Source organism: Gouania willdenowi, chromosome 8, assembly GCF_900634775.1.
Source record: "Gouania willdenowi chromosome 8, fGouWil2.1, whole genome shotgun sequence".
Lineage (NCBI taxonomy): Eukaryota > Metazoa > Chordata > Actinopteri > Blenniiformes > Gobiesocidae > Gouania > Gouania willdenowi.
Genome location: NC_041051.1, coordinates 22,797,210 through 22,817,756, shown reverse-complemented (window position 1 = coordinate 22,817,756; position 20,547 = coordinate 22,797,210). Strand labels below are relative to the sequence as shown.

The 20,547-nt window shown below is 39.0% G+C and overlaps 2 protein-coding genes across 2 annotated transcripts; both read left to right on the top strand.

Annotated features, from left to right (window-relative positions):
• Nucleotides 1-1,203: 1,203 nt before the first annotated feature.
• hao1 (hydroxyacid oxidase (glycolate oxidase) 1) lies at nt 1,204-7,950 on the top strand. Its single transcript, XM_028455338.1, has 8 exons — nt 1,204-1,403; nt 1,831-1,982; nt 2,669-2,939; nt 3,006-3,178; nt 4,294-4,385; nt 5,639-5,797; nt 5,926-5,995; nt 7,413-7,950. Exons 1-8 carry the CDS (start codon nt 1,267-1,269, stop codon nt 7,478-7,480), a joined length of 1,122 nt encoding a protein of 373 aa, XP_028311139.1. The 5' UTR covers nt 1,204-1,266; the 3' UTR covers nt 7,481-7,950.
• Nucleotides 7,951-8,711: 761 nt separating this feature from the next.
• mettl22 (methyltransferase 22, Kin17 lysine) lies at nt 8,712-19,017 on the top strand. Its single transcript, XM_028455241.1, has 13 exons — nt 8,712-8,785; nt 9,699-9,838; nt 9,957-10,100; nt 10,419-10,572; nt 10,700-10,842; nt 12,274-12,314; nt 12,892-13,036; nt 13,176-13,241; nt 13,929-13,982; nt 14,119-14,199; nt 14,351-14,453; nt 15,863-16,031; nt 18,749-19,017. Exons 2-13 carry the CDS (start codon nt 9,835-9,837, stop codon nt 18,860-18,862), a joined length of 1,218 nt encoding a protein of 405 aa, XP_028311042.1. The 5' UTR covers nt 8,712-8,785; nt 9,699-9,834; the 3' UTR covers nt 18,863-19,017.
• Nucleotides 19,018-20,547: the final 1,530 nt, after the last annotated feature.

Here is a 20,547-nt window from a genome sequence, read left to right as displayed (position 1 = left end):
CACAAATCTGTCTCTTCTTCATGTGCTGCATGTAGAAAAGTAAAGATCTAACGCAAACTCTGCATCCTGAGAACAAAGGATGGAAAGTCCTTTACAGACTCATCCAATGTCCCTTATTTCAGGGGTTCTCAACCTTGGGGTTGCCATATGCCTTCAAGAAACTAAGAATATTTTCGAGACCTTTTTTTGCTTTTTTTACAACTACACTAAACTTGCCATATTTTAATCAATTTTCATCAGTTTTTCCTGCCATATTTATAACATTACTCCCATTTTTGCCACTTCTACATCAAATTTCAATGCCTTTTCTGCACAATTATTCCACTTTTAAGACATTTCCGGCACTTATTGATCCTTTTCACCATTTTTTCCACCTAATGTTACATATGTTGACCCATTATTGTCACTTTTACCACTTTTCACCATATCTCGTGCTTATTTTTGCCAATTTAAGCATATTCATGCCAATTATTTGCCAAATTAAACTAATTTTCCCAACTTTTTTCTTCTACATTTAAGCCAATATTGCCACTTTGAACTTTTTTTTAGCACTTTTTCTGTCAGTTTTCTGTCACTTTTAACCAATTTCTGTGGTTTTTAAAATCCCATTTCACCACCTTTTACACCATTTTTGGTCACTTTTAATCCATTTTGTTTCTGATTAAAACAAGGATTTACATCTTTATGATAACTACTATGGCACAACTAATAATAAACGTCCATAACAGTGGATATTGTTCAGATAAAAAAAATAAATGAATGCGCTTATCATAGATTCATAGAACAATGAACCATCATTTTGCTGAGATGGGCCCCAAATAGCTCTCCCCTTTATTCCCCCTGTCTCCACATGACTGTTCTTCAATGTCCATGTCTGTGTTCAACACCTTCAGGTACAGTGGGGGTCCCTAGTCTTTGGCATCTTTATTATGGGGGTTGTGGGCTGAAATTGTTGAGAACCACTGCTGTCAGTAAAGGTCACTGACTGACCCTGATCCTCACAGACAGACACAGACGTCTGATAGATGTCTCCAGTTTGTGGACCTTTAGACGTGATGATCTTCAGTTTTAATTAAAATCTATGAACATTTAATATTGTGTGTTTGATGACACAGTAACAGTGTCCACAGGCAGGCCGAAGCTCTGCAGCCTTAATCTAAAGTAAACAAGTTAATGATTGTACATGTAGCTGTGTCTGTGTGAGTGAGTGTGTCTGTGTGAAGTGACTGGTCTCAGAGTTTAGAAAGTGGACGTGAACGAGCAGCGATGTTGGCCCAGCGAGTGTGTGTGTCCGACTTTGAGGATGAAGCTCAGAGAGTCCTTCCTAAAGCTGTGTACGACTACTATCGCTCTGGAGCCGACCAGCAGGACACACTGGCTGACAATGTAGCTGCTTTTAGCAGGTAACACACACACACACACACGCACACACACACACACACACACACACACACACACACACACACACACGCACACACACACACACACACACACACACACACACACACACACACACCTAGCACAGACTGTTACTGTCTAAAACCAAAGGTCAGACTATGGAGCAAACATCTGCAGACACTGCTTCATATTCACACTCTGCTGAATGTGAATCTCATAGTTTGTCTATTCATGAAGCTCCACACACACACACACTGTGTGTTAGAAGGTTGGAGCACACACACACACACACACACTGATCTGTAGGTGACTGTTGATCTACTCAGTTTGTGTTGTTTTGTATCTGCAAAGGTTCATATTCAGAGTAAAAGAGTGTAACAAGATGTGTGTATGTGTGTCTCTGTGCATATATATATTTGTGTGTGTGTGCAGGTGGTGTCTGCGTCCCCGTGTACTTAGAGATGTCTCTACAGTTGATATGCGTGTCAGTGTTCTCGGGCACACACTCAGCATGCCTGTGTGTGTATCAGCTACAGCCATGCAGAGGATGGCTCATCCTGATGGAGAGACGGCCACAGCCCGAGGTAACACACCGTCACACAATCTACTACACAATGTGTACGACTGATTTGTTCTGCAAAGGATTCCCGTACGTCACGTGTGTCAAATTCAAGGCCTGTGGGCCAAATCCAGCCTGGAAGTCTTTTTTAATGTTAAACTGTTATGGGGAAAAAACTCAAAATTCTTACAAAATCTTTTAATTTTCCTCAAATTATTACGTAGCATTTTTGTTAATTAAATTGTCACAAAATCTAGGACATTTAAAGTGAAGACCCTGTTGGGACTGACATCTGTCACTTATTGCTTGGATATTGTTGGGTCTTCCTACATTTTTTGTATTTTTTGTATACATAGAAGTGCAAACTAGGGCACGATAATATTGAAATGACTTGTTTTCCTGCATAAAATCTGTGGCCCTCTTGAGCTCAAACTGCTCTGCATGGCCCCTGAACTAATATTAGTTTGACACCCCTGCCGTACATCAGTTTTGTCTCTAAATATGAATGTTGTTGATTGTGTGATCAGAGTTTGTTGTTATCTGAACGTCGTTGTATGTTCTTGTTTTTGTTTGAGTGAATCCTCAAACATAGACGACGTCTAATGATCAGCTTTGCGTAACGTGTGAATGAAGGTGTGGAGGGTCATTGGTTCCAACGTTAATCATGTTTATAAAGATCTTGAGGAGTCATCGCCTCCTGTCTCCTCCCAGCATGCAAAGCGGTGGGTACAGGTATGATGTTGAGTTCCTGGGCCACCTCCACCATAGAGGAAGTGATGTCAGCAACCACAGCGTCTCCAGGTGGCGCCGGCGTTCTGTGGCTGCAGCTCTACATCTACAAAGACAGAGCGGTCACGCTGTCGTTAGTGTGGCGTGCAGAGGAGGCGGGCTACACGGCCATCTTTGTTACCGTGGATACGCCGTACCTCGGGAGGAGACTGGCTGATGTACGCAACCGCTTCAAGCTGCCGCCACACCTGAGGTGAGAGCCAGAGCCTGAGGGGGGGGCACAGGTAATCTCACTAACAGCAGGTGTGTGTGTCTGTAGCATGCCAAACTTCTCCAGCAGTGCTCTGACCTTCTCTGAGGGTAACTATGGCGACGACAGCGGCTTGGCTGTTTACGTGTCCAGGTCCATCGATCCGTCCATCTGCTGGGACGACATCGACTGGCTGAAGAAACACACACGGCTTCCTGTGATCCTCAAAGGAATCCTGAACGGTAAGCACTCATAGCTTTCTCATGAAGGATCATCATCCACCTCTCTCCAAATGCTACTATAAACCTGTCAGAGTCCCTCCCTGAGCCGCCCTCCCCCATCTGAGCCTACCCACACCCAACAATATACTGTAATAATTAATGCCAAGTTCGATCAATCCAATAGAAGAACCAGAAGTATTCTAACATCACAAGAAATCTTAAAAACTAGGTGGAGCTTGGTTTCCTGTAGCTTTAAATCTATTTCAGCAAAAACGTTTTAACTTTTCATTCTCATGGATGATAAAACTAAACTTCTGACATGAAAAAGCTGGATGCAGAAGTAAAGTGGACAAATCAAACTCTGCATCTGGAGAAGGATGGAAAGTCCTCTACAAACTCATCCAACGTCCTTTAGGTAAGGGGTTCTCAACCTGGTCGAGACCCCATTTGGGGTCGCGAGACATTGGGAGGTGATCGCCAGATGCCTTCAAGAGAAGGCATGTGAACAGTTTGAGTTTCCTCCACTCTTCCCTCCTAATGTCACATATTATGTTGACCCATTATTGTTACTTTTAACCTCTTTGCATCTCATGCTTATTTTTGCCAATTTAACCACATTCACGATCATTCATGCTCATTATTTAATCAGTTTAAACTAATTTTTCCTACTTTTTTCTGCCACTTTTAAGCCAAATATTGACACTTTGAGCTGTTCGAACATGAAACGACTGGATGCAGACGTAAAGAGGACAAAGAGTTTCTGTATTTCTGTGATATCAGAAGTTCAATGATTTATCCACACGTTGGCTACGTTGGCTGTGCTGTAAGAAGCTGAGGAGATGTTTCCTCAGCGATGGCAGGAACAAAGCAACAGCTTTGTGATGATGACTGAGATTTTATCTCGTAATGTTTCAGTGTCTTCTCCTGGACTTTTGCTCTTTACCTCTCAGAGTTACATGATGTGAGATGATCTCCATCCAACCATTGGATATAGTTCGGTTCACTCATGCTAACTAGTTCGCGACGGCAGATAGTTAATGCTATAAGACTGTTAGCCAACATCTGCTAACCCTCCTTAATGTTTTTATCCAGCGAGTAGGGATTTGATGTGTTAGTGTAATGTCTGTGTTTTACAGGAGAGGACGCTGTCCAGGCCGTTCAATGTGGTGTGGACGGTATTTTGGTTTCCAATCATGGAGCTCGACAGCTGGACGGTGTTCCTGCCACAGTATGTTGGTCTTTATCCGTCAGAGCTCAACTTTACTCCAAATACAGAAAACCAGGTTTTCCGCCCAAAAATGCACAATAACATGTTTTTTTAAAAAAACCTTCTATAGTGACGATCACATTTATTCCCTCATATCAAAGAGATTTTCACTGATATGACTTAGTTTAATTCCTCGCTTGGTTGACCAATGGGAGAGTGTCACTTCTACGCACAGATTGCAAGGATGTGATTGTGAATGCAGCATGTCTGTCTGTAAGTGTAGATCAGTCTGTAGTTCTTTGTCAGTACTAGTTGGAAACAGTAACAGTCTGTAGAGCAGGAGTGTCAAACTCATTTTAGGTCAGGGGCCAAATATTACGGAGCAGTTTGATGAGTGGGAAAACGAGTAATTTCAACATTATTGTACCATAGTTTACAAATATACTGGTACATAAAATACAAAATATGAAAGAAACTAACCATATTAAAACAATAAGTGACAGATATCAGTCCCAACTGGATCTTCACTTTAAGTTTCCTCGATTTTGTGACCAATTTCTATTTAATTAAGGGAAAAATTATCTCATAATTTGAGGATAATTGAAGGATTTTGTTGTTTTTTCAACTGTTTAACAAAACGACTGCAATCGTGCAATACAAGCACTGGGAAAACTGTGAAACCCTGCAAATATTGTTGAGTTTCATTTACACAATGGTTCAGGTTTTCTCCATCATTTTTACTTTCTCCTGCGGGGCCAAATTGGATGTTCCAAAAGGCTGGATTTGGCCCCCAGGCCATGAGTTTGACACATGCTGTAGAGGTTTAAACTATATACTATTATTTTGAAATCCCTTGTGTCTAACTTGTGTTTATCCACTTTGAAATTATTGTGTGTGTGTGTATGTGTATGTGTGTGTGTTAATGTGTATGTGTGTGTGTATGTGTGTGTATGTGTATGTGTATGTATGTGTATGTGTATGTGTGTATGTGTATGTGTGTGTGTTAATGTGTATGTATATGTGTATGTGTGTGTGTGTATGTGTATGTGTATGTGTGTATGTGTATGTGTGTGTGTGTGTGTATGTGTGTATATGTGTATGTGTATGTGTGTGTGTTAATGTGTATGTGTATGTGTGTATATGTGTATGTGTATGTGTGTGTGTTAATGTGTATGTGTATGTGTATGTGTATGTGTGTGTGTGTATGTGTGTGTGTTAATGTGTATGTGTGTGTATGTGTATGTGTATGTGTGTGTGTATGTGTGTGTGTCTAGCTGGATGTGTTGGAGGAGGTGGTGGAGGCGGTCCAGGGTCACTGTGATGTCTTCATGGACGGGGGAATAAGACGAGGGACAGACGTCCTCAAAGCTTTGGCTCTGGGAGCCAAAGCCGTGTTTGTGGGTCGACCTGTGCTGTGGGGGCTGGCCTGTCAGGTAACGGCCTAGGGGAGGAGCCACGACCAGGGACAGGGGCCACGAATCATCAGCCATGTCAACCTGTGTGTGTGTGTGTGTGTGTGTGTGTGTGTGTGTGTGTGTGTGTGTGTGTGTGTGTGGAACAGGGAAAGGAAGGTGTTGTCGAGATTCTGGAGCTTCTCAAAGAAGAGCTGCGTCTGGCCATGGCTCTGTCAGGTAACACCTCATCACGTGTGTGTTACTGTCTTTAAAGTTACACAACTATCACATTAAAGATTCATTTGAAGGCAAGAACAAGACTCTCAGCTTTGAATTTGACTTGATACTTAAACAATATCCTTATAACAATAATGATATAATTTGTTGGATCATTTAAAGCAGGGGTCTGCAATCTTTACTCTCAATGAAGACAATACAGTGTATAAAATTCTATACAGGCAAAATAGATCAAATAATTTTATGAGTTAATGGATTTGAAGGGCTACAAAAAATAACTTGAATTTGATAACACATGATCATGTGATGTCACATGCTAATTTTTTGCAACATATCAAGCATGCATATTAAGCCAGCATGTTGGCAATTAAATAAATCTTTCCACACACAAATAAAATCTCTATATTCTTCCAGAATAGTCTTTTTGTTAGTTTAGTTATCTTACCAGAGTTATTGCACAATGTGATTTATTTTTAACTAATTTTTTTTTTTCATAATTTTATTTGAAGTAAATGTCATTAATCTTCAATACCCTGTGTAAGAAATAATTCATTTTTATTTATTCATTTATTTATTTTAAGCTGCAGGGAGTTATTGCAAAAGAGTCAAAGAACAGACCCCTGATCTAAACATTATGATTCAATCCAGCTTTATTTATAAAGCACCAAATCACTCAAGGCCTCTCACTCTATTTGAAACATGAGCAGCAGCAGTGAGGTGGAGCCAGGAGTAGGATGGTGGGGTGAAATAAGTGAGCTCCTCCTAAATATACACTTTATCAACTAAGTGGGTTTGAAAATTTAGTCTTAAAGGTGGAGATTAACAGCCTCCTGTACTGAAACTAAAAGCTGGTTCCATCATTGAGGAGCCTGATCGTTGAACGTCCTACTTCCTGCTCGATACTCTGTAAACGTCCAGTTACGCAGCAGACTGGGAGTGATGGGTTCTACCTGGACATGGTATGGAGGGAATGGAGGGAAGTCAGTATCAAAGATAACATCTAGGTTTGTCACTGTTGTACTGTGTGACAGAGTAATGATACTATCAGCTCTTGAGCAAATCAGTCCTGGTTCATAAAGTTCCAGCTCCTCCAGAATCTGATGTATTTAGGACAGACTTGGTCACTTAGTAACTGATGTTTCATCTGATTTCACAGACAAATAGAGACGTGGATCGTCTGCGTAACATTGTAAACTACAATCTTAAGGAGTGTTGCAGAATTCAGTCGAAGTGTAAACACTTCATCAAAGCTTCAGTTCATGCTTTATGGAAAGTTAGAATGCTCTTTTTTAATGAATGACAGTAACAATAGAGATTTAGCTTTAGTAATAAGTGAATGGACTTTAACGCTAAAGCTAACTGAGCTGATGCGTGTATGCCTGTCTCTCTGTCTGTTTGTGTGTGTGTGTGTGTGCAGGTTGTCGCTCATTGTCTGAGGTGAGCAGGTCTTTGATCAGAAGGATGGAGTTCAGCTCCAGAATGTGAGAAGATCTCCAGAGGAACTGAATGGATTACACTGATCTAATGGATGAACCTTTGTGTTTTTATTAATGTTTATTTACTAACGTAATCAAATCTACCAGAAGACTAACATGACTGCAACAGGTTAATATACAACAGAGCCATAATAAACATGTTCAATCCAGTGTGGACATATACAAGTGTGATGTAGGAGAGTAATCTGATTACTTTAATCATTAACACTGTACACTCAGGACCAAAGAGGAGCTTTTTTATTAAAGTTTGTGTTATATTTGTGTTAAATGATAGATGTGCACTTCTTAACTATATAATCCTTGATTACTGTCTTTGTTGACACTGATTTGAGAGTCCGGGACCTCCAGGGGTCCCTGGGACTCCTGTTTGAGGAAGTATGTTAGCATGGATGATCTTAGCATGTGTTATTATAAGTGGATGAGAAAAATTAAAAATGTTGCCTGAACATCTTCTCCACACATGCTGTCCATCCTTCAGAATGAGCTGACACTATTGTTATTGCATTATTATAACCACAAGTTCTTTCACCTTGTTCACATCACAGTCAGGGGTATGGGTGGGCCTCAAAATATGAAGCCACTGGAATGGGCGTGGCTTCCTTGGTGATTCAATTATTGCATTTAGATTTTTCTATCGTATACACGTATTGTTGTCTGTTATTATGTCATGTTGTACATCAGTTTGTGACTGAAACATGTTGTTGTGTTTCTGCTTTTTTCTTACTTGATTTCACATCTTAATACCGAAATTGTTGAAAAGTTCTGTTTTTTTAAAGTCCTTGAAGTTAGAAAAGGGATAAATGCTACCCAAATTAGATTACTTTAAAACACATGATTTTTCAGGTGTATTTTATAGTTCTCCCTTCCCACCTAACAGTTTTCTACAAGTTATAAATATTTTTTTTTTCAATCAAAGAAAAACGTGTTCAAATACAAAAAAAATTTGAGACCCAAATAATTGCATTTGAACATATTTTTTTGTTGATTGATTTATTTTTCTTTGAACAGGTTTTTTTTTTTTTGAATGAAGGGATTTTTTTTTTTTTTTTTTTTTTTTTTTTTTGAATAATAAAGACACAATTCTACCTCCATACTTACTGTTTCTGTGAAGCTAAATGATAAAAAAAAAAAAAAAAAAAAGGGCATGTCGCTCCATGTAAAAAAAAAAAAAAAAAAAAAAAAAGCCTCCAGCAGGGGGCAGCAGAGCAGCTCAGCGTGTCATCCTGTTGAAACGTAGAAGCAGAAGAAGAGACGCCCACATGTCTGTCATGGCTGTCTGTGTTTCCCACTGACGGTGAGTCCGTAGTATTAATAACCCAACCTGCTGCTAACGCATGAGCACGAGGACCTCCTCCTTCATGCACGCGGTCACTGGTTAGCTACGTTTTTAATCCCCTATCACACACTACGGAAGCCGAAGCGGACATTTTAGCAGCAACGCTCATTAAGTGTGCATAAACAGTGAAAAGGTCAAATCTGTGGCTGGCTGGTTACCATGGTAACGGCACCCCCTCGGTCGCTCTGATTGGTCGCACGAAGAACGTGCACGTTGGCGCGTAAACGCGTTTCCCCATCGTTCAAAACAGTTAAATCAATCAGCGCGTGGAAATGCACGCGCATGGAAGCAGGAAGTCGTAACACATCCTCGACGCAGTGCTTCCGCTTTAACCAGTAGGATTTAACACGTGCACACTAATGATGATGTTTGTCACCGTGCTCACAAAGTGCTGACATCTGCTGTCAGTTTAACCAGACACGAAGAGTCCAACTAAATGATGACAGATTATCACAAAACATCACAACATTGCCCAGATTACCACAGCAGGGCAGCAGAAAAATATTTCAATTTACGACAAGACAAAGGGCCGTTTACGAAGAATATTAAGCATCTTTCTACAATCAAGCTTTATTATTTTAAATAATAATAATAATAATCTTGTTATTAACAGTTATTTCTGTCAGAGACCAGACGTCACAATAAGAAAAAAATGTTTTTTTTTGTGTTTTTATCTCTGACTCATGACACATGAGCTTGTGACCACATTTTGGGCCCCGACCCAGATGTTGAGACCATGAAATATAATGGAAACATACGGTGTAGGTCAGTCTCCTCTCTGTGGTTGATGACTGGTTATTTGCTGTCTTTTCTTCACCTAACGTACAATCCAATCCATTCACAACACAGACTATTTCTTCCTGTTTTTCAGGTGTTTGTCACCAACCAATCTTGTCAATCAGTCTTGTTGACATCACATCTGGGACCTTTTTGTGCAGAGTTTGCATGTTCTCCCCCTGCTAGCGCTCAGGACTCCGCCCCCTAACTGGATCAACTGGGAGTGTGATATGTGTCAGTTTGTGTTGGAATGTTGTGTAATGTGTAATCAACCTTACAGGCACATTTAATAGTGTGTGTGTGTGTGTGTTTTTCTCTCTCTCTCTGTGTGTGTGTGTGTGTGTGTGTTCAGGTGATGGCAGTCTGCCGTTCTCCGTCTCTGAATCCAAAATGGAACAGATGACGTTTCATTTCGACACGGTGCTGTCAGATGTTCACATGCACTTTCACAGTGCCCAACACCTCATGACTCGCCTCAACCAGGTTGGACAGCCTGGTACGTAGCTCCTGATGCTAATGTTAGCCTATGTTGGATCAGTTTAATAAATGGAATAAATCCCTATCCCTCATCATTGGACAAATTGTGTGTTTCTAGTTTAATTTGATGCTCATTCACTTTTGTAACGCAGCAGCTTTTCTTCCTAAACTCTGACATGACAACACATAAAACATGAAGACATGCACACAGTCTGACTAAACATGCATACCTTTATACATCCACTACACACACACACACACACACAACTTGATTTGCTTTATTTCTGATCGAGTTACTCAGGAAACCTTCTTGGAACTGATTTTTTCAAGCCTCCAGTCTTCATGTCTAGATTCCAAATCTTGTCTGATGGCGATGCTAAACCTGAGCCAGGAGCTGATGTAGGAGAAGCAGAGGGAGGAGCCTGTGGAGGCCCTCAGGGACCAGAGGAACCGGTGCTGGACGAGGACGGGGATCTGGAAATTACACGTCGGTAATGGAGAACAATACTGTGTCAACACTAATCTAGTTAGTTTGAAAACTTCTGGAATCTTGTGCTCATGGCAACATTTTACTGCTTTGACCAGTGAATAGAAATGATTCTGTCGTTATTGTTCCAGGCCTCAGGAACCTTCTGCTGATGATGGGGGCAGACAGTTGGTCTGCCCAGTAATCCTCACCCAGTCCCACTCTGCACTGGAACCAGAAGAGGAGGATGAGGAGGAGGAGCCTAGTCCTACTGACAAACACATCATCAGGATTGGTAAGGAGTGCTGCTAATGCTGGTAAACAGTAGTTTTATTAAACTTATAGCGTGTATGTGTTAAAGAAGTGAATCAGTGGCCTGCCTTTCCAGTATATTAAATGTAGCAGCGGCGGCCAAAACTGAAGATTCGAGGCCCTCTTGAGTTGTAAAAATCATTTTTTTTTTTTTAAATTGGGATGTCATGTCGACGCGTTTCAACTCACAGTCTTCATCAGGACATGATTAGCGCAAGTAAAACAGGTGCTTAAAGGTCCCATATTATGCTATTTTTCACCCACCTCCATTCGTTCTAAGAACCCCAAAAACATAGTATTTGAGGTTTATTTTCCCAAACTTGCCTGTTTTCCAGAGTTTTAGCCTCTGAAAAGTCACTTTCTGAGCAAATCTACACAAACAGGCTAATTTGCGGCCTACTTATGAATATTCATGAGTGGGCGTGTCTGTTGACCGGACACTGACTTCCTCCTCCCCACACGGTGACGTAGTGCCAGAGGACGGCCCGCCCTCCTCCCACCCACTCCATAGTTGAGCTCATGTTGCTTTATAAACACGAGACAGAGCGTGGGGGCGGGGCATTCACCGGTACATACATAGACCGGAGAAAATACATACATAGCACTGCACGAAGGACGCTGACATGCTCACCTTTGTGGGCGTGTCTGTTTACATGTCAATCACGGCAGAGAGCTTCCTGGAGGCGCGGCTTCTCCAGCTCAAATTTGTCATCAAAGTGGGAACGTGTCATCAAATTGGGGCGAGGTGTTTGGGCTCACCCTGCAGTAAGAAAGCAGCAAATCACCCTCTAACTAACAATTGAGGGAATGAATGAAAAAAACACTTGTGTATGAAGCCCTAATAGACCTTTTATGATGTTTAAACCACAGAAAAGTTGATTTAACGTAACATGAGCCCTTTAAGTGCTGTGCAAGAGAGATCATGTGACATAAAACATATAGACAGGCAAGTATTAAACAACACAGATGTTGTCAAGAGCTATTTAAAAGATAATACTTATATATTATATTTATCAATAATAAACATTTTTTTTAAATATATGAATCATTGAAGATTAAGTAGCTCATTAAATAGTTTGTATCAATATATTATATTTATCATCATAAAAAGATAGTTTATGTCATTGGGGATTAAATAACTCATCAAATAGTTATTATAATTGTATTATATTTATCAATATAAAGAATGTTATACATATAATTGTGGACTAAATAGCTCACATTAGTTTATTATAACTAATTATTATATTATGTTATTATTATAACTAACTATTATATTAATCAATATAGAAAAAATGTCATACATATCATTGCAAATTAATGAGCTCATTACAAGGGGATTTCTGTTACTATAATATCCCTCAATGGTAAACCTTCTGTTAGTCTGAGCTCAAGTTGTAAAACTGTGTTACAGAGCATACCATGGCAACTACACTGGAAGATGTTGGCAAACAGGTGAGCACATGTTGTTGTTGTTGTTAGTGGCCACGGTTACATGACATGACGTTTTATCGCCTGTAGTAAATTCTTCTTTAGGTGTGGGGGTTGGTAAGGGTTCTGATGGGACAGGAGGCGAACAGGACTTATTAATGTCTACCCCGAAAAAAAACACATAAACCTTTTCTTTTCGGCTACAACATAAAAGACCACATCATAATAACTGTTTTCACGTTTATTTTGATTGTAGTTTTGAAGCAGCAGCTTGACAATAACTGTTTCACTTTTATCAGGAATTATTAAATTTGGAATACAAATCTGCATAAACCAGCCACCTTCTTTGGATTTAAGTTTGATTTGGAATGGCCATTTTCATTTTGAATTAGGTGTTTACAAGGTCATGTTTAACCTTTTTAAAGAGGATTTGATTTTTATTCTTAATTAAAGGGGAATTAAAGCTCTCATGTAAACGTAGCCATTGTTGTTTTTGTTGTTGTTGTTATGAACTCGACTTGTTCTCCACATGTTTAAACATGGCAACACGTGGAGATCTTTCCTCAACTGTGTGAGAAGATGTTTGCTCCGCCCCTAACAGGTGTGGCGAGGAGCGCTCCTATTGGCTGACTTCATCCTCTCTCAGCCAATCATGTTCAGAGCTGCCACGGTCCTGGATATGGGAGCAGGGACAGGCTTAACCAGCATCGTCATGGCAACTACAGCCAAAACTGTCTACTGCACAGGTCCATGCTAAGCTAAGCTAACTCTCATAAAGCACTGCTCGGTCTAATAATTAATATAGAATATTAATATATTAATTCATATTAACTGATTCTGATCACCACATGTACAGTTCTTACCAGTTGCTCTTTGTTTGTTCAGACGTGGGAGAAGATCTTCTGAGCATGTGCAGAAAGAACGTCTCATTAAACCAACATTTGATGGAAGGTATTTAACTTGTCACTGTGCGTTTGATACAAAGTGCAACACAACAACCCTTTTCTTTGTGTTGACTTCAGTCTTTTCCTTTTTTTGTTGCAAGGTCAACAATAAAGATTTGATTTATTTATCTATTTTAGCAAAATACAATAAAATAAATATGGCAACAATTTAATTCCAGGGTTTCCAAACAATACAAAGTCTGATGTAGTCCTACTCCCTTTAATAACTAACTTTAATATCTCAATGCATGACGAGTTTGTTAATCCCCAACAATTCCAACAGAGAGAAGATTATGATAATAAAACTTAAGAGCTGAAACGCTGCTCTGTTTAAAGGCACAAAGTCACCAGCAGGTGGTGCTGTATAACCATCCAAACATCCACATTATTTCTTCTGGATATTGTATCTACAAGACCTGCTGGATCATCTCCAAAATCAAACCCCTCCTTCTTTTTGAACATGGTCTATCATTCATATCCATTCAGAACTTTTTGAAATATTTTGCTAACCAACATCTACATTATCAGACAGACTGACGGACAAACGCTGGTGAAGACTTTACCTCCGTAGGGAAAGATAAACATGTTTTAAGTGGGCTTAATGGATCACTTGCCACTCCTCCCCCTCCTGTGATTATTTTCCACTGTTAAAGTTTCTAAATGTGTTGTCGTGTTGTTGTTGTTGGACCCTCAGGTGGTGAGGTGAAGGTGAGACATCTGGACTGGCTTCAGCAGAGCCTGGTCACTGGTAGGTCCATCAGCTGACGGTTGCTCACAGGCTTCATCATCAACACTCTGTAATACACACTCTGTAATACACACTTTGTAGTACATACTTTGTAGTACATACTTTGTAGTACATACTTTGTAAATCCACACATCAGATGCTGACCTTGAGTTCAGCTGGACTGAAGATGAAGTGGCCGACCTGCACGACAACACCAGCTTCATCATTGCTGCTGATGGTGAGCTTTATGAAAGTAATCCTCCATCTCCATGGTTTACTCTCTAAGCTCAAAGGATTCAAAGCAACACTTCTATAAAATCTGCAGCATCTCTTCAGCAGAAAATGAGATTTGAATTGTTCAACGTCTTCTCTGTCTTTTTTAAATCCAGTTTGTTACGACGATGATCTGACTGACGGCTTTTTTCGTACTCTCTACAAACTCTGCAGCAGCTTCACTCACACCTGCATCATCTACATCTCCATAGAGAAAAGGTATGACTGACCTTTCACCCCATTGATCATCAACCTTTGGTATTTACTAGAAGTGTAGCTTTATTTGTGCTCGTCACAGCATTTTGTTACCACAAAGTTCTTTCCAATTTATTCCATGAACAGATTCAGAAGTTCATCCTGTGATGACATGTATGGGTTTATGCAGCAGTTTAACCACACCCTCAGAATCAGAGGAGAACTCTTCCTCTTTCGATGTAACTCAAATCATTCAAATCAACTGCAACATTATCTTTGCCAATGCAAATGTACTCGCCCTGTTGTAAACACAGCCCAGCACAGGTGGGTGACTGATGATGTCACAGCGGTCAGTCGGAAAACAGTTTACATGAACCTGGAAAGCCTTTGAAATGAGGACATTGATGCTAATCAATGACACACACATGAATGATTGATGAAACATGGTCGGTACTCTATAAATAATACAATTAATAATAATAATTGAAACCGTTTTCCACTGAGGAGGACAAAGGTTTATAGTTTTGTCAAAGCTTTAAATCCATCAAACATTCCATTCAAACTATTTGACACAGAACATTTATTTTGGGAAGAAACCGTGTAAATATCTTCATCAGTGTGTAATTAAAAGTTTGATCAAAATATGAAAAAGGCAAATAAGAATGGTTTAGTAACAGAATAATGGCACAAAGTGAGATTTGTCCTAAAAACACAGAACACAAAAGAGTTTTCGTCAAAAAAAACCTTTAAAAAAAACTTCAAATGTTAGGCTTTCTATTCAGAATCAGAATCAGAATTCCTTCATTAATCCCAGGGCAAAATTGCTTATGTTACAGCCACAGAAAGAGAAAAATCACAAATAAAAGAATAAAACGTTTAACAAAGACGAAAGAAAGTAAAGAAATAATTAAGTAAAAGACTGTTGAAAAATAGGGATCCGATACACACACATTACAGTAGTAGAAAATAAAGTAGGATAGATAATACTAATGATAATAATAATAATACAAATATACAAATTATATACAAATATGAGAAAGGGGGTTATATCTTTCTTCCTTCCTTACGTCCTTATCTATCTATCTATCTATCTATCTACAGTATCTATCTATCTATCTATCTATCTGTCTATCTATCTATCTATCTATCTATCTATCTATCTACAGTATCTATCTATCTATCTACAGTATCTATCTATCTATCTATCTATCTACAGTCTCTATCTATCTATCTATCTATCTATCTATCTATCTATCTATAAAAGCACAGGTAAACTGTAGTCTGACTTTTTGATTCTTTTCCCAATGCAATGTGTTTAAAATGTGTTTCTAAGAGCAGTGTTTGGAGTCAATAATGGGGCAGTGAACCATTATGTTCACAAAACAGGAGGATGTAATGTTTAATCCTTCCGTGTGTCCTAAATGTGATGAAAGGATGAACTTCACCCTGCGTCACATGGACGTTTCCTGTGACGCCTACAATCACTTCAGACACTGTCTGTCTGGGCTCCAGGAGCTGGAAGACCAACGCTGCAGCTTCACAGTGGAGCAGATCTCTGCTAACTTCACACAGTTTTTCATCTACGAACGGATAGAACACCTGGTGAGAGACACAGACAGATAATAAATATGATATTCTATATGTGCATGTAACAATAAATATAGTAAAAGCTTTGAAATATTATGAAGTGCAAACGTTATAACCATTAGAAGCTGCTGGAAGCTGCCATTGTTTTCTGTAGAGAGGTAATACTTAATGTATCCTTTATTATGCGCCGTAGTTCAATTCTGTCTCTGCATTTAACTCATTTTCCCTGAGGGATAGCAGTGTCATCCATCTATCCATTAATCCACTGATTCTCAAACTGTGGTGCGTGGGACGCGGGCTCCATCTCGTGGTACACCAAACAATCACTTAATTAAATATAAATAACATTTAGAAAATGAAAACGTGAAATACTTTCCAAACTATCTTATCAACCGACGACAAGAAAACGAAAGGAGATACAAATTAAGTTCATAATTTTAAAAAGTTTGCACAAAATCTGAAGTAAAAATCAGTTTTTTGGACAGTTTTGTAACCAGTGGATGGCGGTAATGCACCTATAACTGAGTGTAAAGTGCAAAGTGCCAGTAAACCCCAAAAAGAAGAAGAAGAACAAGCAAAAGTTTGCATCTTGTGCTTCTGGGTAGTCATACATACTGTACGTACGCGTTCCAGCAGGTGTAGTGTAAAATAATCCTACGCGTCAAAGTTTCCTACAGGAGCCATACCTTAAATTTTCCTACTATGATAAACCCTAACCCTCAAAATTAAAGCTAAGATTCTTACCTTTTTTCAACATGACGGACGTGCATGCGCAGTTCGCCATGTGCACATGTCCGTTGTTCAATCGTAGGAAACTTTCACGGTAGGGTTATTTTACACTACACCAATTCCTGCTGACAGACTGTTATCCACCGTTGGTCGCTACAGAGCTTTCCTAATAATGACGAGTACGACAAAACTGCTGTCGTGTCTTAAATCCACAAATGGAAGCGTGGATCAAGAGAGAGCGAAAACTGAAGAGGACGTGTGAAAACCAGCCCAGTGATGCCTAAAGATGAAGCTAGCAGCTGGATGAGAAACCCTTTCAACATCGACACCTCTCACATGGCCTCTGTGGACTTGACGTTTGTATAAAGCAGTACAGTGAATACCCTGTGCTTTTTGACAAGGCTGTGCGCTTTCTCCTTCCTTTTTTACCACTTACCTGTGCGAGAACGGCATTTCTTCACTTGTTGTCATAGAAACAAAGTACAGAAGCAGGGTGGATGCTGAGCCAAACCTGAGACTGAAGCTGACCTCCATTGACCCAGACATTGTAGGACTGTGTTCACAGAGACATGCACACCCATCACATTAAGCTCATATAAGTTGCCATCAATAATAGTCTGTGTATATTTAACTATAGCTGTTATTAGGGCCCGAGCACAACCATCCGTAGGACCCTATTGTAATGCACCTCGTTATTTATTTATTTATTTTTCTTATACAGGAAATTATCACATTTTTGATGGCCTAAACGCATTCAAAACTCATGAAAATTTGTACGCATATTTGGACTGGTCCAGCCTGGACTGATGACATCATCACTGTGAAACTTCTGCAAAATTCTGTAGAATTCTCACATCATCACTGTAGAGAGTGAACGCGAAGCTTATGGTAGTTATTGAGAGTTTGCCAAAAAAATGAGTTATGGTTTAACCCAACCGTCATTCATAGTCATAGCGCCACCTATTGTCAAAAGGAAATCATAGGCATTATATTTGTACAGAACATTGCAGGAAAATTTGTGATATAATCCTTGAAAATGGTCAGCTACGTCTCAACACTTTAAAATTTCTGCCACACCCCGACATAATACACACCACTATTCTTTTTATTTATCTTATTGTTCTGCCTCTGTTTGTGTTTCTGTTTTAGAAAGCAGTCACTGAAGTTAAGAATAGGCAAGAACTGCAGTTATGGATAGCCTGTTTTCATTTTTGTTCAAGTATAGTAATTCTTTTTACTTAACAATTAAGTACAGTACAGTTTTTTTTAACTTTTGAGTACATTTTCATTTAATCTTTAAGAACTGTCTCAATATTTGTTTTAGTACAATGTTTATTTAACTTGTATGTGCAATTGATTTTATTAGATTTATTATTTAAGTACAGGGTGTTATTTTCCTATATTTAGATACAGTGTTACTGTTCAAACTGTGTGTAATGTTACAGTGGCCAACAATATTAAATATACTTGTTAAATAAAACCTCCGCCTTGTTTTTATTTTAATGTTGTTCGTTATGGTGGTACATGGAGAGCAGAGTATTTTCTGAGGTGGTTCTTGGTGAAAAAAGTTTGAGAACCACTGCATTAATTCGTCTATCCATCCATCCATCATTCCATCCATCCATCCATCCATCCATCCATCCTCTGAGCTTCTTTTTTCCTCATGTGGAGGATGTAGGCAGAGCTACAGTATAGACAGACAGAGAACATGCAAACTCCACACAGAAAGAGTCCAATCTATATGGACATCTCTATATGATTTGCTGTTTTCGAAAGATATAATCATTGATTTCTGGTCATTTCAAAATATTCAATTTGGCATCTTCCTTTTTTTTCAATAATTTAATTATAAGCAAATATTATACGCACAAATGCAGATTTGTTAAATGCTCCCCTTCATGGTCTGCTTTGAAATCAGAGATTTTCTTGTTTCAACGATAACGAGATCAAATTGAAAATGTCCATGCAAGAAAATTCTAAGCTCATGTTGTCTGTTATTACAGGAACTGTGGAGAGTGACGGCCTCTCCACTGACCTCAGAGAAGGAGCTCCTCACCCACTCTGCTTTATCTGATCACAAATCCACCGTTAGCAACACAAACCAGGACGATGAGTGAGAGAAACCAGGACAGACTTCATTAATCTGCTGATGTTTACAGATTCAATCACATCTCCTCCTGTTTCAAAGGGTCATGAATGAACGCACTGGAACCACACAGTTGATCTTCAACATGTGGACATAATTATTCAATAAAGCTGAGTATATTTTTTACTATTATTGGTCACTGTGTGTTTCTTAAAACAATGTGGACACACATTTTGATACAAGATCTCAGGTCTTCCATTCATCCCATTAGTGAAGTTCATGGTTGTTGCCATTGTTTTGTGCAACATTATTCCAAGTTTTCCTCTGATTTTGGAGCCTCATTTCTGATGTTTAATACTTTATTATTGACAATATTACCTGTGGTTTTTCTTTTTTACAAACACTTCTTAGGCACACTCCTGCTGCCAAATCAACACGACAAACTTTACTCTGCATGCAAACAATTTTAATCAAGCACTGAGTCATTAACTGGATTCTAAACTAACCCGACTAATGTGTTTACCTCAGACTCAAACCAAAGAACCAGAAGATGACTCATGTACAGAAGGTGTGTACGCCTTTTCCCCACGCCACGAGAGACCTACACGAGAACGTGCAGCTGTCATACGCTCAGTCACTGATGCTTAAAGCCAATCAGCTGCACTTTTTATTAATAAAAAGGAATGGATTTTAGTGACAGCTCAGAATCTTTATAACAGATAATACAATTATAATTTACAACAACAAAAGATCTTAAAAAATGTAATTGTTTCTACGATATATGCTTTATTTTAAATATATTTATATATTTTTTAATATCTTTATTTACATCTTTACATGTTTATATCTTATTTACATATTTTTAAAATCTGTATTTATATATTTATTTACATTTTCATTTATGTCCTTAGGCAAGGCAAATGTATTTGTACAGTGCATTTCATACACAAGGCAACTCAATGCGCTTTACATGATTGAAAAGTGCAGCAGAAAACATTCAACAGCTTAAAATCAATAACAACATTAAAATCAGAAGCAAAAAGCATTTAAAATCATCAGTGAAATCAAGTAAAAACACCAACAAACATTACATCAACAACAACTTTATCTATCTCTGATGTAAAGTTTGTATGATTAAGTGCTCTGTCTGCTGAGGCCCCGCCCCCTGATAGCTTCTGCTATAGACATAAGACAGACTGGAGTTCCCTGGCATACACAGCGGCCATCTTGGTACAGTCCCACTCACTCCTACAGTGTGTTACGTCTACAGAGTAAACCTGTAAGGTCATTTTCCAAGAGAACTGATTAGTGTGGAGGTGGGACTTTTGTATTCGCTTTATAACCTAAACCCGACCAGGTTAGTCGTTCTGCCTAATTTATCACAATGATTTGGCCCAGTAAGACATTAGTCAGCGTCGTAGCTCAGGACACACCGAATAAATAAAAAGGTATGGAATTTGCTGGTTTAAAAATCCTGTCTTATTATTGAAGGGACATTTAAGTACATTTAGTAGCATGTACTTTTCACTTTTACTCAAGTAAGGGTGCAACTTCAATAATTTTACTTTTACCAGAGTCATTTTTTATTCAAGTATTTATACTTTTGCTTGAGTACTGAAGACTAGTACTTTTGCCACCTCTGGTAACTGGTCACTATAAAAAGTGAGTCCACAGAAATTAACCTGTACCAAGATGGCGGCGCTTCAGGCCCGCCCC

Coding starts and splice junctions, on each gene's coding strand:
- hao1 (XM_028455338.1), top strand. CDS start 1,267: ATGTTGGCCCAGCGAGTGTGTGTGTCCGACTTTGAGGATGAAGCTCAG. Junction 2,940..3,005: donor AAGCTGCCGCCACACCTGAG/GTGAGAGCCAGA, acceptor GTGTGTCTGTAG/CATGCCAAACTTCTCCAGCA. Junction 4,386..5,638: donor TGGACGGTGTTCCTGCCACA/GTATGTTGGTCT, acceptor GTGTGTGTCTAG/CTGGATGTGTTGGAGGAGGT.
- mettl22 (XM_028455241.1), top strand. Junction 10,843..12,273: donor CAAACACATCATCAGGATTG/GTAAGGAGTGCT, acceptor ACTGTGTTACAG/AGCATACCATGGCAACTACA. Junction 14,200..14,350: donor CTTCATCATTGCTGCTGATG/GTGAGCTTTATG, acceptor TTTTAAATCCAG/TTTGTTACGACGATGATCTG.